Source organism: Vanacampus margaritifer, chromosome 1, assembly GCF_051991255.1.
Source record: "Vanacampus margaritifer isolate UIUO_Vmar chromosome 1, RoL_Vmar_1.0, whole genome shotgun sequence".
Classification (NCBI taxonomy): Eukaryota; Metazoa; Chordata; class Actinopteri; order Syngnathiformes; family Syngnathidae; genus Vanacampus; species Vanacampus margaritifer.
The window spans coordinates 31,115,121-31,132,088 of NC_135432.1; the positions used below are offsets into that span (position 1 = coordinate 31,115,121).

The 16,968-nt window shown below is 41.6% G+C and overlaps 2 protein-coding genes across 6 annotated transcripts in view; both read left to right on the forward strand.

Moving 5' to 3' along the window:
* iqsec1b (IQ motif and Sec7 domain ArfGEF 1b) overlaps window positions 1–13,285 on the forward strand; it is a 122,370-nt gene extending 109,085 nt beyond the window's left edge. For 4 of the 5 annotated variants that reach the window (XM_077547947.1, XM_077547955.1, XM_077547966.1 and 1 more), the window contains 5 exons: window positions 60–159; window positions 3,260–3,421; window positions 4,093–4,269; window positions 7,958–8,007; window positions 10,191–13,285. In XM_077547947.1, coding sequence (XP_077404073.1) covers window positions 60–159; window positions 3,260–3,421; window positions 4,093–4,269; window positions 7,958–8,007; window positions 10,191–10,715 — 1,014 coding nt within the window. In that variant the 3' untranslated portion in view covers window positions 10,716–13,285. The remainder of the gene's footprint in view (window positions 1–59; window positions 160–3,259; window positions 3,422–4,092; window positions 4,270–7,957; window positions 8,008–10,190) is intronic. The other variant, XM_077547985.1, reaches the window with a different exon arrangement.
* A 542-nt stretch (window positions 13,286–13,827) lies between these two features.
* Window positions 13,828–16,881, forward strand: gp9 (glycoprotein IX platelet). Its single transcript, XM_077548011.1, has 2 exons — window positions 13,828–14,224; window positions 15,518–16,881. Exon 2 carries the CDS (start codon window positions 15,519–15,521, stop codon window positions 16,248–16,250), a length of 732 nt encoding a protein of 243 aa, XP_077404137.1. The 5' UTR covers window positions 13,828–14,224; window position 15,518; the 3' UTR covers window positions 16,251–16,881.
* The last annotated feature ends 87 nt before the right edge of the window (window positions 16,882–16,968 follow it).

Consider the following 16,968-nt stretch of genomic DNA (forward strand, 5'->3'; position numbering starts at 1 on the left):
TCTCCAAACCTTCTTTGCCATCGGCCAATTCTCACCTGATTGACGCTTTGTGTTTTTAGGTGACAAAGATTTTTCAGAAGAAGAAGAACTCGGTGACATACAGCTTCAGACAGTCTTTCTCTCTCTATGGGATGCAAGTCATGCTGTTTGAAAACCAGTGTAAGTCCTTTTGATTCAGTTTGAGCTCCGATCATCGAGTTGTTCGGTCATCTGGGAAATGGAAAAGGGAGGAAAGGAAAAGTGTATGTTTGGAATGTCATTGGATGAAAGTAGTTTGTCACACCCACTGGAGACCAATCAACTCGGCATGTGGAAAGATTAGATTCTGACAGTATGATAACCGTAAGCAAAAATATGTAAATTTACAGCTTTAAAATTACTTATTTTTTTAATATATATTTTGAGAAATAAAATCTGCCTTTTTTTTGTGCAATTGAACACAATCTATTTTATTTTAGAGGGGAAAAAAGTATATGGCACAGAAGAAAGCATGTTAAAATAAGTCGCTACTGTGTTATTTTTTTTTTCTGTTTGAATTCTTCTTAGTAAGTCACAGTGTTCCAACACTGGTGGTCTATTTTTAGAGCAGACCCGTGGGCTACTCATGTTGTCCTCGGGCTAACTAGTACTCGCTGCCATTTTATTTTATTTTAAGCAAATTAATGAACAAAGCAAAAAGGGCATGTGTTTGCACAGTGTCTCTTCCATTTTGCTCCCTCTTTCCACCATCCCGTAACTACTTACTCCTCTTCTCTCTGCTTGGCAAAAAAAACAAGTTAATTGGAGGCAAACTTGAAAAATCTGTCTCGTTTACTCAACTCTACAAGCAGCCAATCATATTGTGCCCCGTTTGTCCCTTTGTCCCCTCACCTTTACTGCTGACAGCCAATATTAGCAGTTACTGGAACCTTGACTTTTTTAAACCACTGTAAACCGTCAAACTGGTAATCGGGTGATAAAATTTGGGCTATAGCAACATCCATGGCAGCTCCTTTGAAGACTACCATTCTTTACAGGGCTTCAGATACTTCTAACCATAGCCATGGCTGCAGCCGTTTTTTTGCGCTTAATTGAAGACTTGTTATCCAGTTCACCATCTACTCTATTCTCTTCCGGGGCTGCCATTGTTTATATTCTTGCAGCAGTGATGCATTTTACAAAGTACTATACCTGCCAAGTAAATCAAAAACCCATGCTCACAGTCTTAACCCTCAAAATACGAAACTGTTGTCCCCGACAGGAAAATACGTATGTTTTTCAAATCACCGTAACTCCGGAACCATTAGCGCTAGCAACTGAATTCCAACGGATTCTGAAAACGGAGGAGCGGAGCTTTACGTCGAGAGAGAAAAAACTAAAAAAGCAAACGGACTGCTATAATAGTTAATTCCAAAGCAGGAGTGCCCAAGTCCGGTCCCCGAGAGCCCCTATCCAGCCTGTTCTCCACGTTTTTCTCCACCAACACACCTGATTCGTGATCAGGATTGTTATCGGGCTTCTGCAAAGCTTGCTGATGAGCTGATCATTGGCTGCAGCTGCGTTGGAGGATGGAACCATGGAAAACAAAAAGCTGGATAGGGGCTCTCGAGGACCGGACTTGGGCACCTCTGATCTTAAGGGTTAAAGGGTAACTGTTATTGTATTATTAGGTAGAACATTCATTCATTAAATGATTTACTGTATGCCATTTTTTTTATATATCAGAAGATTGTTATTTACACATTACCTTGGTTCATCTAGCGACAAGGTGACAAGTCAGAAAAATTAAATGCTCTTCCATTAGATGGAAGGTTCAATGTTGCCATGACGACAAGTCATGGCTTCCTGCAAGTACATCATATAAATTTTGTGTTGATTTTTTTAGGAAATTGAGATGAGATCATCATTTTGGTGTTTTTGTTTTAATGTGTTTTATTAGGTTAAAGGGAAGTCAACCCCCCAAAAAATGTCTTAACAATATTATGTTCTATGCAGCCCCACTAGTCTAAATAACTGTATTATGGTTAATATTGCATTAGTGGAATATGAGTTAAAGAGTAAGTCAACACTAAATCAACTTTTGTTTCTTTTTTTTCTTTTTTGCTGATAAGCCGTATAAATTGGTGTCTACAAATGCCTTCTACATATCCTGCTCATTATTTTGACATTTTAGTGCATGTTTGTTTAAAGCTTGAATTTGGGGCAAAAAAACATGTATTTGGTGCCCATGTTAAGGTCAAACACAATTTGACTTTTTGTCCTCTAATGACATGAGAAGTTAAAAACTACGTCACTTGTGTCGCATGATGTAGTCGCCCCACCACCCACCGGCTCATTCTCGTACACGGCTCCTTAAATGGCTTCTTATCGAATTGCTGCTGTCAATCACAGCCAGACCACGCCCAAACTTCTCCCCATTCGCAACCCAACTGTCCTCCAGGCAACACCCCCTTTGAACGCCGATTTCAAATCTTAGTGAGGGGTGGAGCAAGAGTCTGACTTCCTGTTGTGTTACCCTTTAAGCAGCAAAATCCAGCAGTTTTTATCAATATCAGACGGCGGCCATTTTGCAACTTAGCGCTCATCTTTAGAAAACAGGTGAGCTGTGATTGGTCGTTGCCTGAGCAACTGTGACATCATCTGAAGTCGACAGCAAGTGTCAAAATGGCCGCAGCTGGATTTTGCTGCATAATTCATACTTCACAAATGTAATATTAATAAGAATGTCATGTTTAGGCTAGTGAGGTCACATATATATGGAAGCGTGTTGCATTCGCTTGACAAATTTTTTTGGGGAGCTTTGTTTTTTTGAATATTTTTTCCCCGTTTTATTGAAAATTTTTTCCGTTTTATTGAAAATTTTTTCCCGTTTTTTTCAATATATATATATATATATATTTTTTTTTAATCCCTGTTTTTCTGAATCAATTTTTCCTCCTGTTTTTCTGAATATATTTTTTTAGCCTGTTTTTCGGGGGGATTTGACAGATAAAAAATTTCAGTAAAACAGAAAAAATATTCAGAAAAAACAGGTGAAATTTTTTTTTTAAAAAAACAAAGCTCCCCCCCAAAAAATTGTCAGAAAAACAGGAGTTGTTTTTTTTTTCAAGTAAACGCAATACGCTTCCGTACATATAACATATTATAGTCAAGAAATGTTTTAACGATTTATTTTACATCAGTCCGTCCTCACAGATCTAGTAACAAACTTCGGTCCACTTGGAGTCAACTCAGTTTAAACCGAGGATGTGTGTGTGTTAATAAGCCTCCCTTTCTGCAGATTACCCAAATGGAATCAGACTTACGTCAGCCATCCCAGGTGCGGACATCAAAGTCCTCATCAACTTTAACGCGCCCAACCCGCAGGACCGCAAGAAGTTCACAGACGACCTGCGAGAGTCCATTGCTGAGGTTCAGGAAATGGAGAAATACAGAATAGAATGTAAGCTGCTGTTTTTTTTCCACTCTCCTCCCCTTTTCGCTTTCTCTTACCTATCTCATTTATCTGAGGTTGTGAAAATAAGTAGGCTTCACATGATTGCTACCAGAGGGGAACTTTTTCTGGATATTCACTTAACTCATTCACTGCCATTGACGGCTTTAGACGTCAAAAATTCATTTAAACTATTTCTATTAGTTTTTTTTTTAATCCACCTTTGCTAACAAGAGTATGAAAACCTAGCAAAAAATGTGTATTGTAAATTTAGAACAGATATAAAATTTGTGATTAATCGTCAATAGTTAACTAGTGAAGTCATGTGATTAATTACAATTTAAAAAAAATAGCCTGACACCTAATTAAAAGCAATATATAATAAAATAAGGGCCGTTTAATCATAAATAATTGCATGATAATTTTATATCTGTTATTAATGTACAATTAAAAAAAAAGGTTTTCATAAAAAGTGAAATGAAATGAAAAATTGTTAAATAGAAATAGTTCACATGATTTTTTTACGTCTATAGTCGTCAATGGCAGTGAATGAGTTAATACTTCAATTGAGACAAAATAAGACTTTATAATAATCAACGTCTAATAAGTTTGAATCATGACTGAGTGAGCACACACGCTACCGCCACTTAGCTGCGGCGCTCTTTGTCTCCTTTTCACAGCCGAGCTTGAGAAGCAGAAGGGGGTGGTGAGGCCCAGCATGTCGCAGAGCTCCGGCTTGAAGAAAGAGGCTGGAAACGGCAGCATGAATCGTGCAAGTCTGGATGACACCTACGCCATGGGCGAAGGGCTGAAGAGGAGCGCCCTCAGCAGCTCCCTGCGAGATCTCTCCGAAGCAGGTACAGACCAAAAAAGAGCTCCTCCTCTGTCCTCCACTTATTCGTGATAGCAAAATGTTCTTTCACTGCACGCTACATTGGCTTAAGAGCCCCCCCCCCCCCCCCAATCTTTAAATCCACTCTCCCACCCATTTTAGTTTACAATGTATGTCTCGTGCGACCTAAAGTGACAGCAGACATTTTTTTCCTTTATGAACTTAATGTTGGTTGTATTGTGTTTTCATGGTACTAGACAAATGACTTTTAGTGGTCTGAAATGCTAATACCGTAGCACAGGCAATTCCCATAAGGACTTTTAAGTAGATGTCAGCACATTTGCACACTTGAACACTACTTGAGTAGGTGAAAGCTGCAACTGATAGTAGGGAACAAAAAACAGGTATGGCAGCACGACTTTTGATCGCAGTTACCTTTAGCATGGATGATCTTGGATGTCGTCAAAATCGTTGTGGGTCTTGCTCTGACAAATACAAATAAAGTTCGAAACTAATTGTTATATTGTGCCTGGTAGAAGAGTAACAAGGAATAATAACATCTGGATTGCGTTACCTTAACCAGAAGTTGAAGTTTCCTAAACCAAGACCGAATAACGACCACGTATATTACTCAGACTTGGTTTAAGAAAGTGACACTTTTCCACAATCAGGCAGCTAAATTTGTCTGTTGTCCTTTGAAATCATTTGGTGACACTTTGAGCTTTGTCATTTTACTTGTTTCCAAAGTTAGGCAGTTAAACTACCTGTTGTTCATAGGAAGCCATTATTACGTAGACGATTCATAAATTTGCATAAAGTCTGAACCAATCGGACAGTATTTCTAATGTATTGTGTGACAAGACACACGACTTTCAAAACAATGTTTTCTAACAAGGGATGTGCATGTATGTTGTGTATGAATTTTCTACCATCACAAAAGGCTTCTAAAATGTCATTTTAAGAGAGCCTGGAGTTTCTCCACTCACTGACAGAGATACGCCACAAAGAGGCGTGCTTCTTGATGCCTGTGCTGATCTTTCTGTATAATTGTAATGCCGCTATGCTTTTTTTTGCTGCCATTTTAATGCTGGTCTGATACTTTAGTCTGTGCATTGTTCACTTTTGAGCTGCAGTTAATCGGATTGCACCAGAATTCGCATGCTTCTCGGCCTGCTTGTTTGATGCAGGCTTTGAATGATATTTCACCAAATGAATTACACTATCAGAGCAAGTGTGCTAACATCCTTAAGACAAACATGTAGTATGCTCAGCTACAGTGGTGTAGTCCAGGTTATACACGAGTATACGTCGTATACCCACTTCTAAATCCCTCCTCGGCCTCTAATTGGCTGGTAGTCGCTGCCTTCGTTGATTAGATTGGCTAACTTTACGCATGAGGACTGATGAGCCAATCGGAAGCAGTGAATGATCCTTCAAATAGTGTCCTGAGCGGTGATCGCGACCCGCAGACTATTTGCGGTGTGGTTTCGATCTCCAGGGTGGGCGCCACCGGTTATACATTTACAGACATGAACTTTTTTTTTTTTTTTAGCTAGGCTAGTAGTTTAAAGTTAAAACACAAGAATGCGGCCTAAAACAATGTTGGGACCTAATAGTGACTGTTTTTGATCATTTTTGTTCATTGTTCTCTAAATATTGTTTTACAACATTATTTATGCTGTATATTTGTTTACATTTGACAAATTCATTTTACTTTAATTCAGGCCGCTTGTGTTACCAGTAACAACTACAAACTGCTCAAATCAATCCGGTCGTGATCATTTTATTATTGTGAAAATTAAAGTGAAAATGTCAGATTTTTCTTGCATCTCATTGTTTCTAAACTACTTTGAAAAATATATACCGTATTATATAAGTAAGAGATTTTAGAGTATACCCACTTTTCCAAGGACGACCACACACGCGCGCGCACACACACACACACACACACACACACACACACACACACTTACCTTATTTTTGCCCCTTTCCTCTTTGTGGCCAAGTTTTTTCCAAAAATAATACAGCACAGAATACATTTTCAGTTGCAGCTCATTGGTAGATGTGCTCCATCACTTGGTGTGCGGTGACTTGCTTGCTAACTGTCATCTCTTCTCGATAGTAATCTGTAGTCGGTTTCAACTACATCGCGGGGGTTAGATATGCTTGAAAATTAGTCGGTTAACGGTTAAGCCTGGCAATTTGTACAGCAAAGAAGCACATATTCTTTGTATGGCTCCTCTCTTTTTAGAAATTGTAGTCAAGAAGCAGGATGGTTGTAGTAGTTTGCCAATGAATGCAATTTTTGTAGTCATTATTCTGTAGCCATAACACAGTAACACATAACATAACACACACACCCTGCTTCATAATGATATGTTAAAGCAATTTAAAAAAAATAAAAAATCTCAACTTGGTTTCACAGTAGGTTAGTTGTTTTTTTTGTTTTTTGTTCTGTTGTGATGAATGAAATTGACAGGCAGCCCTCACCGCTGACCATGAGATGAGGAGCAAGTCCATTCATGTTCACTTTAATTTCTTCCTGAACACTTTTGCATCTTTGCATTTTCTTTCATCCAAGCATATTTTCATGATGGTTTCAGTCGCAATCGTGTCTCATTTCATCTCGTGAGTATTTGTCACGCAACCAAATCTGCCCTGATGGCTAACGAGAGTTAGTCGAGGCTTGCTATTGGAGGAGGAGCAATGTTGAACACTGCTGTCCCTTTGACGCAACGATACATTTCTTTGAAAAAGAGCTACGTGAAGTTATCAAGAGATTCCCTTGATAACTAAATGAAATCCAATCCAGGGTCTGTCTCGCTGTAATGCAAAGTGATAGATCAGTCCAGTTATCAGTTTATTCCTTTCGCCCTTGTTTTCCATGCAGGATGTTGCTTGTCGGGGGGTTCTTTCATTTCTTTTTTCCTGCCATACTACATTCCATGTCGTATTTACCGTTATTTCCATACACATCAGGTATTTTCCTGTCCATGTGTAATTACTGGTCATGTATCATTGGCTGAGTGTGCCCAACGACAGCCCTCAGACCTCTCTATGCCTGTACATCCCATGTGTAACAGCCACTGTATTGCTTTTGATGTATCCCCTCCTTTGTGACTGTCACTGAGGCTGTTTTGGTCATTTGGGACTGAAAGCTGGTCACATTTAATCAAGACAGCTTTGGGGGAGGGGAGGGGGGATGCTGGTAACCTGCAAGAAACCTTATTTGGGGATCTGACGTCATCCATTGGGGGTTTAAATTCAAATTCTGAGCCTTTAGCCAGAAATGCGCTTTAAATTGTAACCTGCGCAAGGATGCTACTTCTCAGTGGCGGTTTGTGGCTGTTTCTCAATACCACCGTTGAAAAGAAGTAACAGTTGGCAAGAATGATCTCCGAGAACAGCCTTTTAGACGACGAGATGAAACGCAATGCACCCTGGGATAGCTGGCAAAACCCCAAGTCACCTCAGCACGAGTCAGCGGCAAGACTTAGACTTTGAAATGGAACACAACGTGGTCCAAAGTTTGCGGAGTACACAAGAACGCATATTGAGAAACAGCCAGCGTACCGACTGTCTAGCCACTTTCCGCCCATACTGGGGCCTTACTCACAGTCACAATTGGCTGCGCTGCCCCCTAGTGGAGCGGCAGGCCGCCTAAACGGAGTTGCTGTCGATCTCTAATCTGTGGTATTGCATGTCTCGGGCAGGCAAGCGGGGGCGTCGCAGCAGTGCAGGATCACTAGACAGCAATATGGAAGTAAGTTGGAAGCAGCTGGTCTCCAAGCCACTCTTCATGTGATGATGTGCACTGTGAAACAAAACACACCATTTCTTTTTGGTCTGACACCTTCTTTGCTTCATAGACTCAGTCCATTTGTTTGGGTCATGTATTATTATTATTTCTTCCTGGGATGCCTTCTATTGACCTGCTTGCCTCCGTGTAGTGTGCATGCATGGGTTGCCTGCCTCTGATCCCGCCCCCTTTTTTTCGGAAGCCAAACGGCTCCAGTTTTGGTCATGCCATTTGACCAAATGACATCTCCTCAGCAAAGCATGACTCGACTAATCCCTCCCTTGTCGCCTGTCTCTGTCTTTCATTCACTCCCATCCAAACGGTTTTCATTTGGTTGCTCTTCTCTCAGGCGCTAGCTCAGTAAGACGCCATTGTAGACTTTCTTGCTGTCCAGAGCTCTCTTTAGCCACAAGTTCTCAGTAACATTAGGGAGGCTGCAATAATGGGGCTGAAATCTGGGCAGACTAATATCGAGGTGGATTTCATTCACTGATCTCTTACGTGCACTTTGCCCACCAGTTCATGTGTTGCGTTCAAGTGTGGGACCCTGAAAATAAGTCATATTCTGTTTTTCAAGGGCATTGTGAGTCTGAGCTGAAGCACGAGTCAGAGGATGAGAGTTCGTGTGTGCATAATGACAACAAGGGCAACAGTCAGGCGCATCGTGAGGTGTCCTGCCCTTTAAAGGGGAAGTCAACCTTAAACATTTCATGACAATATGTTATACAGTATGTGACCCACGGATCTGAATATATGACTGCATAGTCGATAGGCCATACACGCAAGCCGTTGAAGCGACAGGGCGCCCATCTTACTCCTCCCATCTCGCGAGCAGACTACTGTATAAACTATGCGTATACGTACAGATTAGACATATACAGCTCGTAGGCTTTTATAGTATAGGGCCAGGGAGCGGGGGTGAGGGGTTTGTGGCGGCGTGGTCACTATTTTTTAACAAGTTTAAAATACATAAATACAATAAACAAGTTGACGGTATGTGCTGCTTGGAAGACCCCCTTTTTCTTTTATCGCTCAGTTCCTTTGACACCAATATTAGTTTTGGCAGAGGCATCTTTTGTTGAATTACAATTTTAATTCTTTAATAAATTCCTCCTGGAAACATCATTAAGTATATCATTTCATAATATATATAATGTGTTATATAACATTGTATAATGTTCAATAAACAAACAAACAAATGTATGTATATAAGGCAAGTTGTAAGATGTCTGAAGTCCTCTTGTTTATGTTTTACAGATTTAAAACATCATAAATCATGCTGTTTCTACTCAGTCCTGTCTCTAATGTTCTCCAATTTCGATACTGTAAATGTATATAAAAGTTTCTTGGGAGGAGCAATATGCCGGCCTAGCGGCTTCAAAAGTCTTGGCCTATCGGCTATCCAGTCATATATTCAGATCAGTGATGTGACCTCACTAGTCTAAACATGACATACTGATTAATGTTACATTTGTGGAATATGAGTCATCAGCAAAATCCAGCCGTTTTTATCCATCTCAGGGGGCGGCCATTTTGCCACTTGCTGTCGACTGAAGATGAAATCCTAGTTGCTCAGGGCTCAGGCAACGACCAATCACAGCTCACCTGTTTTCTGAAGCTGAGCTGTTATTGGTTATTCTTTGAGACCTGAGCAACTTTGATGTCATCTTCACTCAACAGCAAATGGCAAAATGGCCGCCTTCTGATATTGATAAAAACTGCTGGATTTTTCTGTTTAACTCATATTCCACTATGCAATATTAACCAAAATACCGTATTCAGACTAGTGGGGCTGCATAGAACATATTGTCATTTTTTTTTGGGGGGGGGGGGTGTAACTTCCCCTTTAACGTTTATCCAAATGCTAAATGGTGGAGACGATTCGCCTGTCACGTCTTCTGCATGCGTTCCGGCGATGACCTGTGTTTACTTTAACAAGATGCATGTGTGACTCTCACACACGTTAGTCCTGCGACGTTTCTCAAGTCAACTTTGACATATTTCCCCCCAGTTGCAGACCATGAAGACCTTTCACTTTGTCATTTGCATGCCCAAAAACATTTTGCTACTTGAAATAAGACAACTTGACAAGATGTGCCGTCGTGCTTGATTTGTGACGTACGCGCTGTCGCCTTTCTCCTCCGCAGGGGTCCATCATTAGCAGCCCGCACACCCGCCGAAGAGCCACCGCCGCCCCGCGTGAGGGGCCCCCCCGCGAGCATCCCTCCCTTCCCAACTCTGCATCCGCCTCCATCCTGGGCTCGCTGTTCGGCAGCAAGCGAGGCAAGCCGCCCTCCCACAGCCACGGCCCTTCGTACCCGCCGGCCGGCCACCCCACGCTCATCTCCCACAAGCCCCACCCCACCAACCTGCACCACACGGCGCAGGTGGTACACGGCGGGCACCACGGCCACCACCCGCAGTACTGCCAAGTCCCTCAGAACCCGCCGCCTTACCACCACCACCACCACTACCACCCGCCGCCGCACACGCAGTACCACAAGCACCCCGCCTACTCCTCGCACGCGCATCCGCACACCCACTACAGCCAGCATTCGCACCACAGCACCCACCCGCCGCTCGCCCCCCCGCACCACCACAATAGCCAGCAAGCAGGCGCGCCGCCCGGCGGACCCAAAAGCAAACACAGCGGCATCAGCACGGTGGTGTGATGACGGTCGAGGAGGTTTGCGACACCAAAGGGACTGAGCGACGGCGCCGCTCGACGGCCCGCCCACTGTGTTTTACCGCTGCTGCCATGAAAAGCACCTGCAGCCGCTGTTCCACCTCCGCGTCCGACGAATAAGCAGGATGGACAATTGGACCACAATTTCCCACCAGGGGCCTTTATTACTAGTTTGTTTGATTCCGGGTTTGCCCACCTTCATCCTCCTCGTCCCTCCCCCCTCATCAGGGTTCAGCGGTGGCGGGTGGATCTGTACAGGAAGATGCGCACACGTCACCTCCATATAATCAGGAGGAAGACACCCTGGCACGTTGTCGTGCGCGTTTTTATTTCTCGGTTGGATGCTATCTGTCCTCGCCTAATTACGATATAATCATTTGACTCAAAATGGAGGACAGGTAAGCAACGTCTGAGTCCTATTAGTTCTAGTGCTGTATTTACTGTAGATGACAGCTGTACGTGTTGTCTCCCTCGCGCTCATACATAAATGTGCCAATTATTAATGCATAATCTATTTAGTCAAGACTTCCTGTACAGTATGTTGTGCGTAATTTGTAAGATTATACTTACAATTATTCTTATCAGCAAAAAGTATCAGTATTCTACTGACTATGGGATGGGTAGCAAGCTGTCGATGCGCAAGCAGTGAAATCGGCCTCTAATCTATCTTGGAAGCTTTTTGAGATGGCAGCTGTTGCTTACGCACAACACGGGCGGCCACTTTAAAGTATACATTTGAAAAAGATATTTTGAAAGGAGGCTGTTGAAAGAAAAACACGCGTTATAAGCAACAGCTGCCATCTCCACTCATTAAATCCAACTAGAAACTCTTAATAGATTTTTTTTTTTCTCTTTTTGCTCCTCCCCACCCCCTCGCCAACCGAGTGTTGGCGAGTGACGTAAATCTGTTCTTACATAGTGAAAATATGTTTTTGTATCAAATGTGCAATATCTTTGTACTGATTAGGAACAAGCAAAGTGTCCCTAAGATTTGTTTTGTGTCATTATTTATTTTTGTTTTCCGACCCCTCTCCGTCTAAATTAATGCTCGCTGCAGGCTCAGAGCCCGGTGGAATGTCTAGTGATTTATTTGCATGTACCGTTATTGATGTGAGACTGTCCTCTGCACATTGTATAACAAATCAGTGTTACCATAGAAAGTTTTAAGTGCAATCATGTTCCCAAATGCAGACTTGTACTGAGAGTGGAAGTCTTCTGTTGTCCAGGATGAGATTCAGGTGATAGATCAACCTTTTTATTCCCCCCCCCATTTAGGAATATATAAATGCCTACAAGGGGAAGATAGAGAGAGAGAGAGGCGGAATGTGTGTATATATTTTATTAAAGGGAATACTTCTTCCTGATGTGAGCAGATATATTTTGCTGGATAAGCACATATAAAATGTTTTGTTTCAATAAAAATGCAGTTATACCGCAGAAATGTAAACTGAACAAAGAAACTTGGAGTATGTAAAGAATAACTTTATACATTCGACAAATAAGAGTCTATTCTAGTGTGCACATTGGTAACTGTAGACAATTTGTTCCAATATTCAGGTTGTACATGTATATTAAGAGTCACAAAGAAATCCATGGCCATCAATCAGGCTTCCACCTTCTCACATATCGGACAGGAGCCATCAGCTGAATGTGTCTTTCTATTGAGTTCTCTTTTGCTATGATTCGGACCCTCAAGTCCCCTTCATGTTTGATGTGTGTGTTGTCTACAGTTATTTCGTTGTGAGAAGGAGCCCCAACAATGCACTGCATGGATCCGATGCATCACAAGTCCTATTCACTGTGAGCTGAAGGCGGGGGGAAAAAATCAGCCTATCATAAAAACTGGCTTTGTTTTTTTTTAATTATTATTTGTTTTTGTTTTTTCTATGGTTTGGGGTTTGCCAACGTTGCTGTGTTCTTGCTGTTTTTGCTGTTAGGCTGGTTAATATTCAAGCTCAGCATGCATTTCATCAACAAAGCCATTGTGTGTACATTCTAAACATGAAGAACATTGCACTTCCTTCGCTGAGGGCTTTCATTGTGTAAATAATGAGATTTGGATGTGCAAACTGCTTGGAAGGAGGATTTATCTTTATGAAGGTGTAAAGGGACCAAGTTGGTGGTTATATGATACTGTACATAGTGTGAATATGATCCATACTCTATTCTGATATCTGCAGTTTTGATCAGGATGTACATCACCTCATATAATGAGTGAGGGCTGAACATATCGATTGTCTCGAGAACCGACATTTGCTGTAGAGATCAAAAGCAGACTGTTAGAAAAGTTCGCTGCCATTTACATCATGCTCCTTCCGCGCATACACACTCACGCACACACAAAAACACCAGACAAATGCATCTTACCGCAAGCTGTTTGGTCTGGTGTGAGACTCATTAGAATAAAGAAAGAAAAAAAAGGAAAACACACAAATGGCCTCATTTATGTGTGCATTCTGTTTGTACAGTGAGTAGTGAGTCAGTAAGACCCCAGTTATTGTAAAACTTCAACTGTGACCATGTTGAGAACGCAAAATAAACAAATATATGACTTATGATATGGGTTTTGTCATTTCTACCTGCCCTCCGTGACTGATTTCATTTCTTATTCAGTGCAATAGTATGTCTTGTATTGTGTGTTGCAGCGGTTTCATCCGAGGACAGTGCCAGTACGCCACCTACAGGTAAAAAGTACACACTCACAACAAAGCGCTTTTACTGAGTTGACACGTTTTTCTTGAATTACTGCCTTCTGTCATATTGTTCTTTTTACCATGTAAATAATTATTTTAATAGTTTTGTTTTTAATTGTGTGTGTGGGTGTGCGTGCGTGGGTTTAAGCCTTTAATAGACAGGACAGTTGAAGAGCTGATAGGAAATGGGAGAGAGAGGAAATGACCTACAGGAAAGGACCGTTTTAATATTTGGCTTATAAAGTCTGTCATATTTAAATAAATAAAAAAAGTTCAACTGAAAATTGATCTAGTGTACTGTAGCGCCCCCCGCTAGTAAGTAATGTGTGAGAGCGCCTCTCATTGGTTCTCTCTCTCTCTCTCTCTCTCTCTGTCTCTGTCTCTCTGTCGCGCTCTATCTCGCTCTTTCACGCTCTCTCTCTCGCGGCTTCATGCTCTTATTCTCTCTCTATCACGCTCTCGCTAACACTCACACTCTCTCTCTCCCTCTCTAACACTCACACTCTCTCGCTCCGTCTCTGTACCCCCCCCCCCCTCTCTCTCTCTCTCTCTCTCTCGCTCTCGCTCTCGCTCTGTCTCTCAAGATATACGTATCTCATCCGAACAGAGGGATTTCCATCATAGTTCGCCGCCGTGGTCATTGGGGCACTCGGCCCACTGCTGTTGCGTAAACAACGCATCAGAGATGAATAATTATTAACTTCTCGATGCAACACTGGACCAGAACATTGAATATATAAGAAGAATTCAAGAATGACTACAGAGATCATGAAAAGGTTCACTGGTGGTTTGACCCTGAAAGGTTTGTTTTCTTGCTTTTTTGTTTAACTTACTGTTGCTTTACCAATTAAAATTTCAGTTCTCATACATAGGCTTAGAATTTCTGAATACATTTGTCATGTGGCATTGTGATGGCTGCTTAGAATCTTTTAACATCAAATACGAATGTTGCTTTAAGTGTTGTCAAATGGCAGTACAATTTTTAAGTGTAATTCACTTACTCTGCTAAGTCACAATCTAGCTCAACCACTGTAAGTACAAGCTTCATGGTGACTATTTGTTTTATTCACCCCATGTTTCCCCTAATCATACTTGTTTACAAATGTTGGCTCTACCCAATTCTGCTATTTCAGATATTTTTGATTCATGTAGCTAAATGAGGTTAAATGCAGAATTATTGCTCCAAATCTTATTGTTTTTTTCTTTATACATATGTATAATGTATAATGTATAATATGTGTATACGGTACAGTAGCCAACATATGTAACCAAGTAAGATTAGGGGAAACTGGTCAATTGAGCCACCCCTTGTTGTTTAGTAACTTTTTTTTAACGACCATGTGACTAAGGTTTATGCAGAAGACTCATTTTGCGGAAGCTATGAAGGTAATAAGTTGTTTGACGTTTATTTCACTTATAAAAGTAAACATCCAGAATAATATTGCTATATTAGTCTGGCAAAAAAAAACCTACATTCCTGTAGTGATCATGAAAAAGTCTCAACCTACCCTCATCTCTTCTACAGCTTTATGAAGACTGAAAATAAATAGTCCACCCATTAGAAAATTGCTCAAGCACTGCTGAGTAAATGGTAACTTCTGATTTATGTTTTAAATGGAAATTAAATAGACACAAATAGGAATATACAAATCATGCCCAATAATGTCACAGAGGTGTACATGTGCCACTTATTCTCAATGTCATGGGTGAGCTAGGAAGGGCACGCCCTGTACTAGTTGCAAGGACACCCATGTTTATCAGCAATCTGGTTCATTATTCATCAACAATCTTAAATGTAGCTCGTTACTATCCACGATGATGTTATGCAAACTACACCTAAAACATGTTATTTAATTCATCCCGTACCAACACTGTCATTAAAATCGTCCTGTGTTTTTTTCTTTTTTAAGACGGAAAAAGGTTGCGCATTACCTTGACTAGTTTCGGCGACGACTGCCGCCTTCCTCAGAAGCTGTCAAACTGACAGTTGTGTCATTAAAAATGGAGTAATTGAGTTCCACATTTCCACTGTGCAATGAAATTGGCAGCCCCCTTCAATGTTTTATGTTCATTGATTTTTCTGGCCATGTTTCAGGATGCTCTCGGATCCAGTACTAGCACGCCTTGTGCTCTGGGCCACGCTGCAAACCGCACCCTCTCTTGGTCAGGCCTGCCTGTGCACAGCCCTGCAGCCTGCCGGTTTGCTTGTCAACTGCACCTCTTCTGACCTCCGGGAGTTGCCTCCTCTGCCATCAGACACCACGGAGCTGCTCGTGCGGGACAGCGGCCTCACCAGCATCCCCGCCGGCCTGTTCGACAAAGCTGCGGGCCTTCAAAGTGTCTCCCTCGCCGGTAATCCTTTCCACTGTGACTGCAGCATTGAATATGTGAGGAACTGGCTGTTGAGGAACCGGGCTGCAGTCTCTCAGGAGCCCACGTGCTCCAGTCCCAGCTCAGTGGCTCAGAAAGCTATCACAGAACTTACTGATGACTACTTTATCCAGTGCGCCCCGAGAGGTTGCAGTAGTATCACCTCTGCTGTTGTGATGGCAGTAATGCTCTGCTGCCTCATTGTTCTGCTTCTGTGGAGCTTGAGACTCGCCAAAAACTGCACCTTCACTCTGAACATTGAGGAAAAACAATCGGAACTCAAGGCTGACGGTTTGCATCCGCTGAGAGTGAGACAAAGGAGGAGGCTGTCAGCTGTCAATCAACATTGTCAGCTGCTCGCTGATGACCTGGAAAGGCATCCTGTCAACATGGAGTTACTACCACAAGTGCTTGATGTGTTGCATAAGAAACACAATATTAAGATTAAGGCTATCTGAGGCATCTATTTGAACATATTTTATGCGAAAAACACTACAAATACAATCTAGAAGTCTCTCCCTTCTACAACAATAAAGATGAAATACATTGGATTGTAAATATGAGATGTTCCATTACTTTTGTTTTTAAATACTTTAGCAAAGCAATCCAGAGCCATTCTAAATGCTAAATTGACCAATGTGATTTCAATAAACATTTAAAAAATCATTGAAAAGTTTAAACTGACCTTGCAATGATTCCATACCAGGTACAGGTCCATACATTGGCTAGTTAACTCCCAAAAACGTATAAATACCTTCTATTTTAAATGTTTTAAGTGTCCCAAAGACATAATTATACGTTTTTTATGTTGTTTTTTTTTATGCTAAACCATTCAGAAGGCTTTGATGCTGCCGCTGAACTGCAGAAAACGGGTGAAGCAATGGTAATTACAAAAAAAACAGCCAGCAAGTGGCAGCAGAGTATAAGAGATCAACCAGGCCCATTTCCCCACAGTTCTAAACAGATTTGTGAATAATGATTAAAAAGCTATATTCTAAAGCTAATTGCTGCAAAATGCAAACAGATAGAAATATACTTTTTTTTTCTTTTGGTAGGTTCCATGTTTATATAGCAATAGAACACAATATTCTGTGGGCCTTGCAAAATCAGTCAAAATCCAGTATAACAGCCAGGAGCGAAGGTGGTTGCTCCAGTGAAAATGGCTGGGAGTGAATG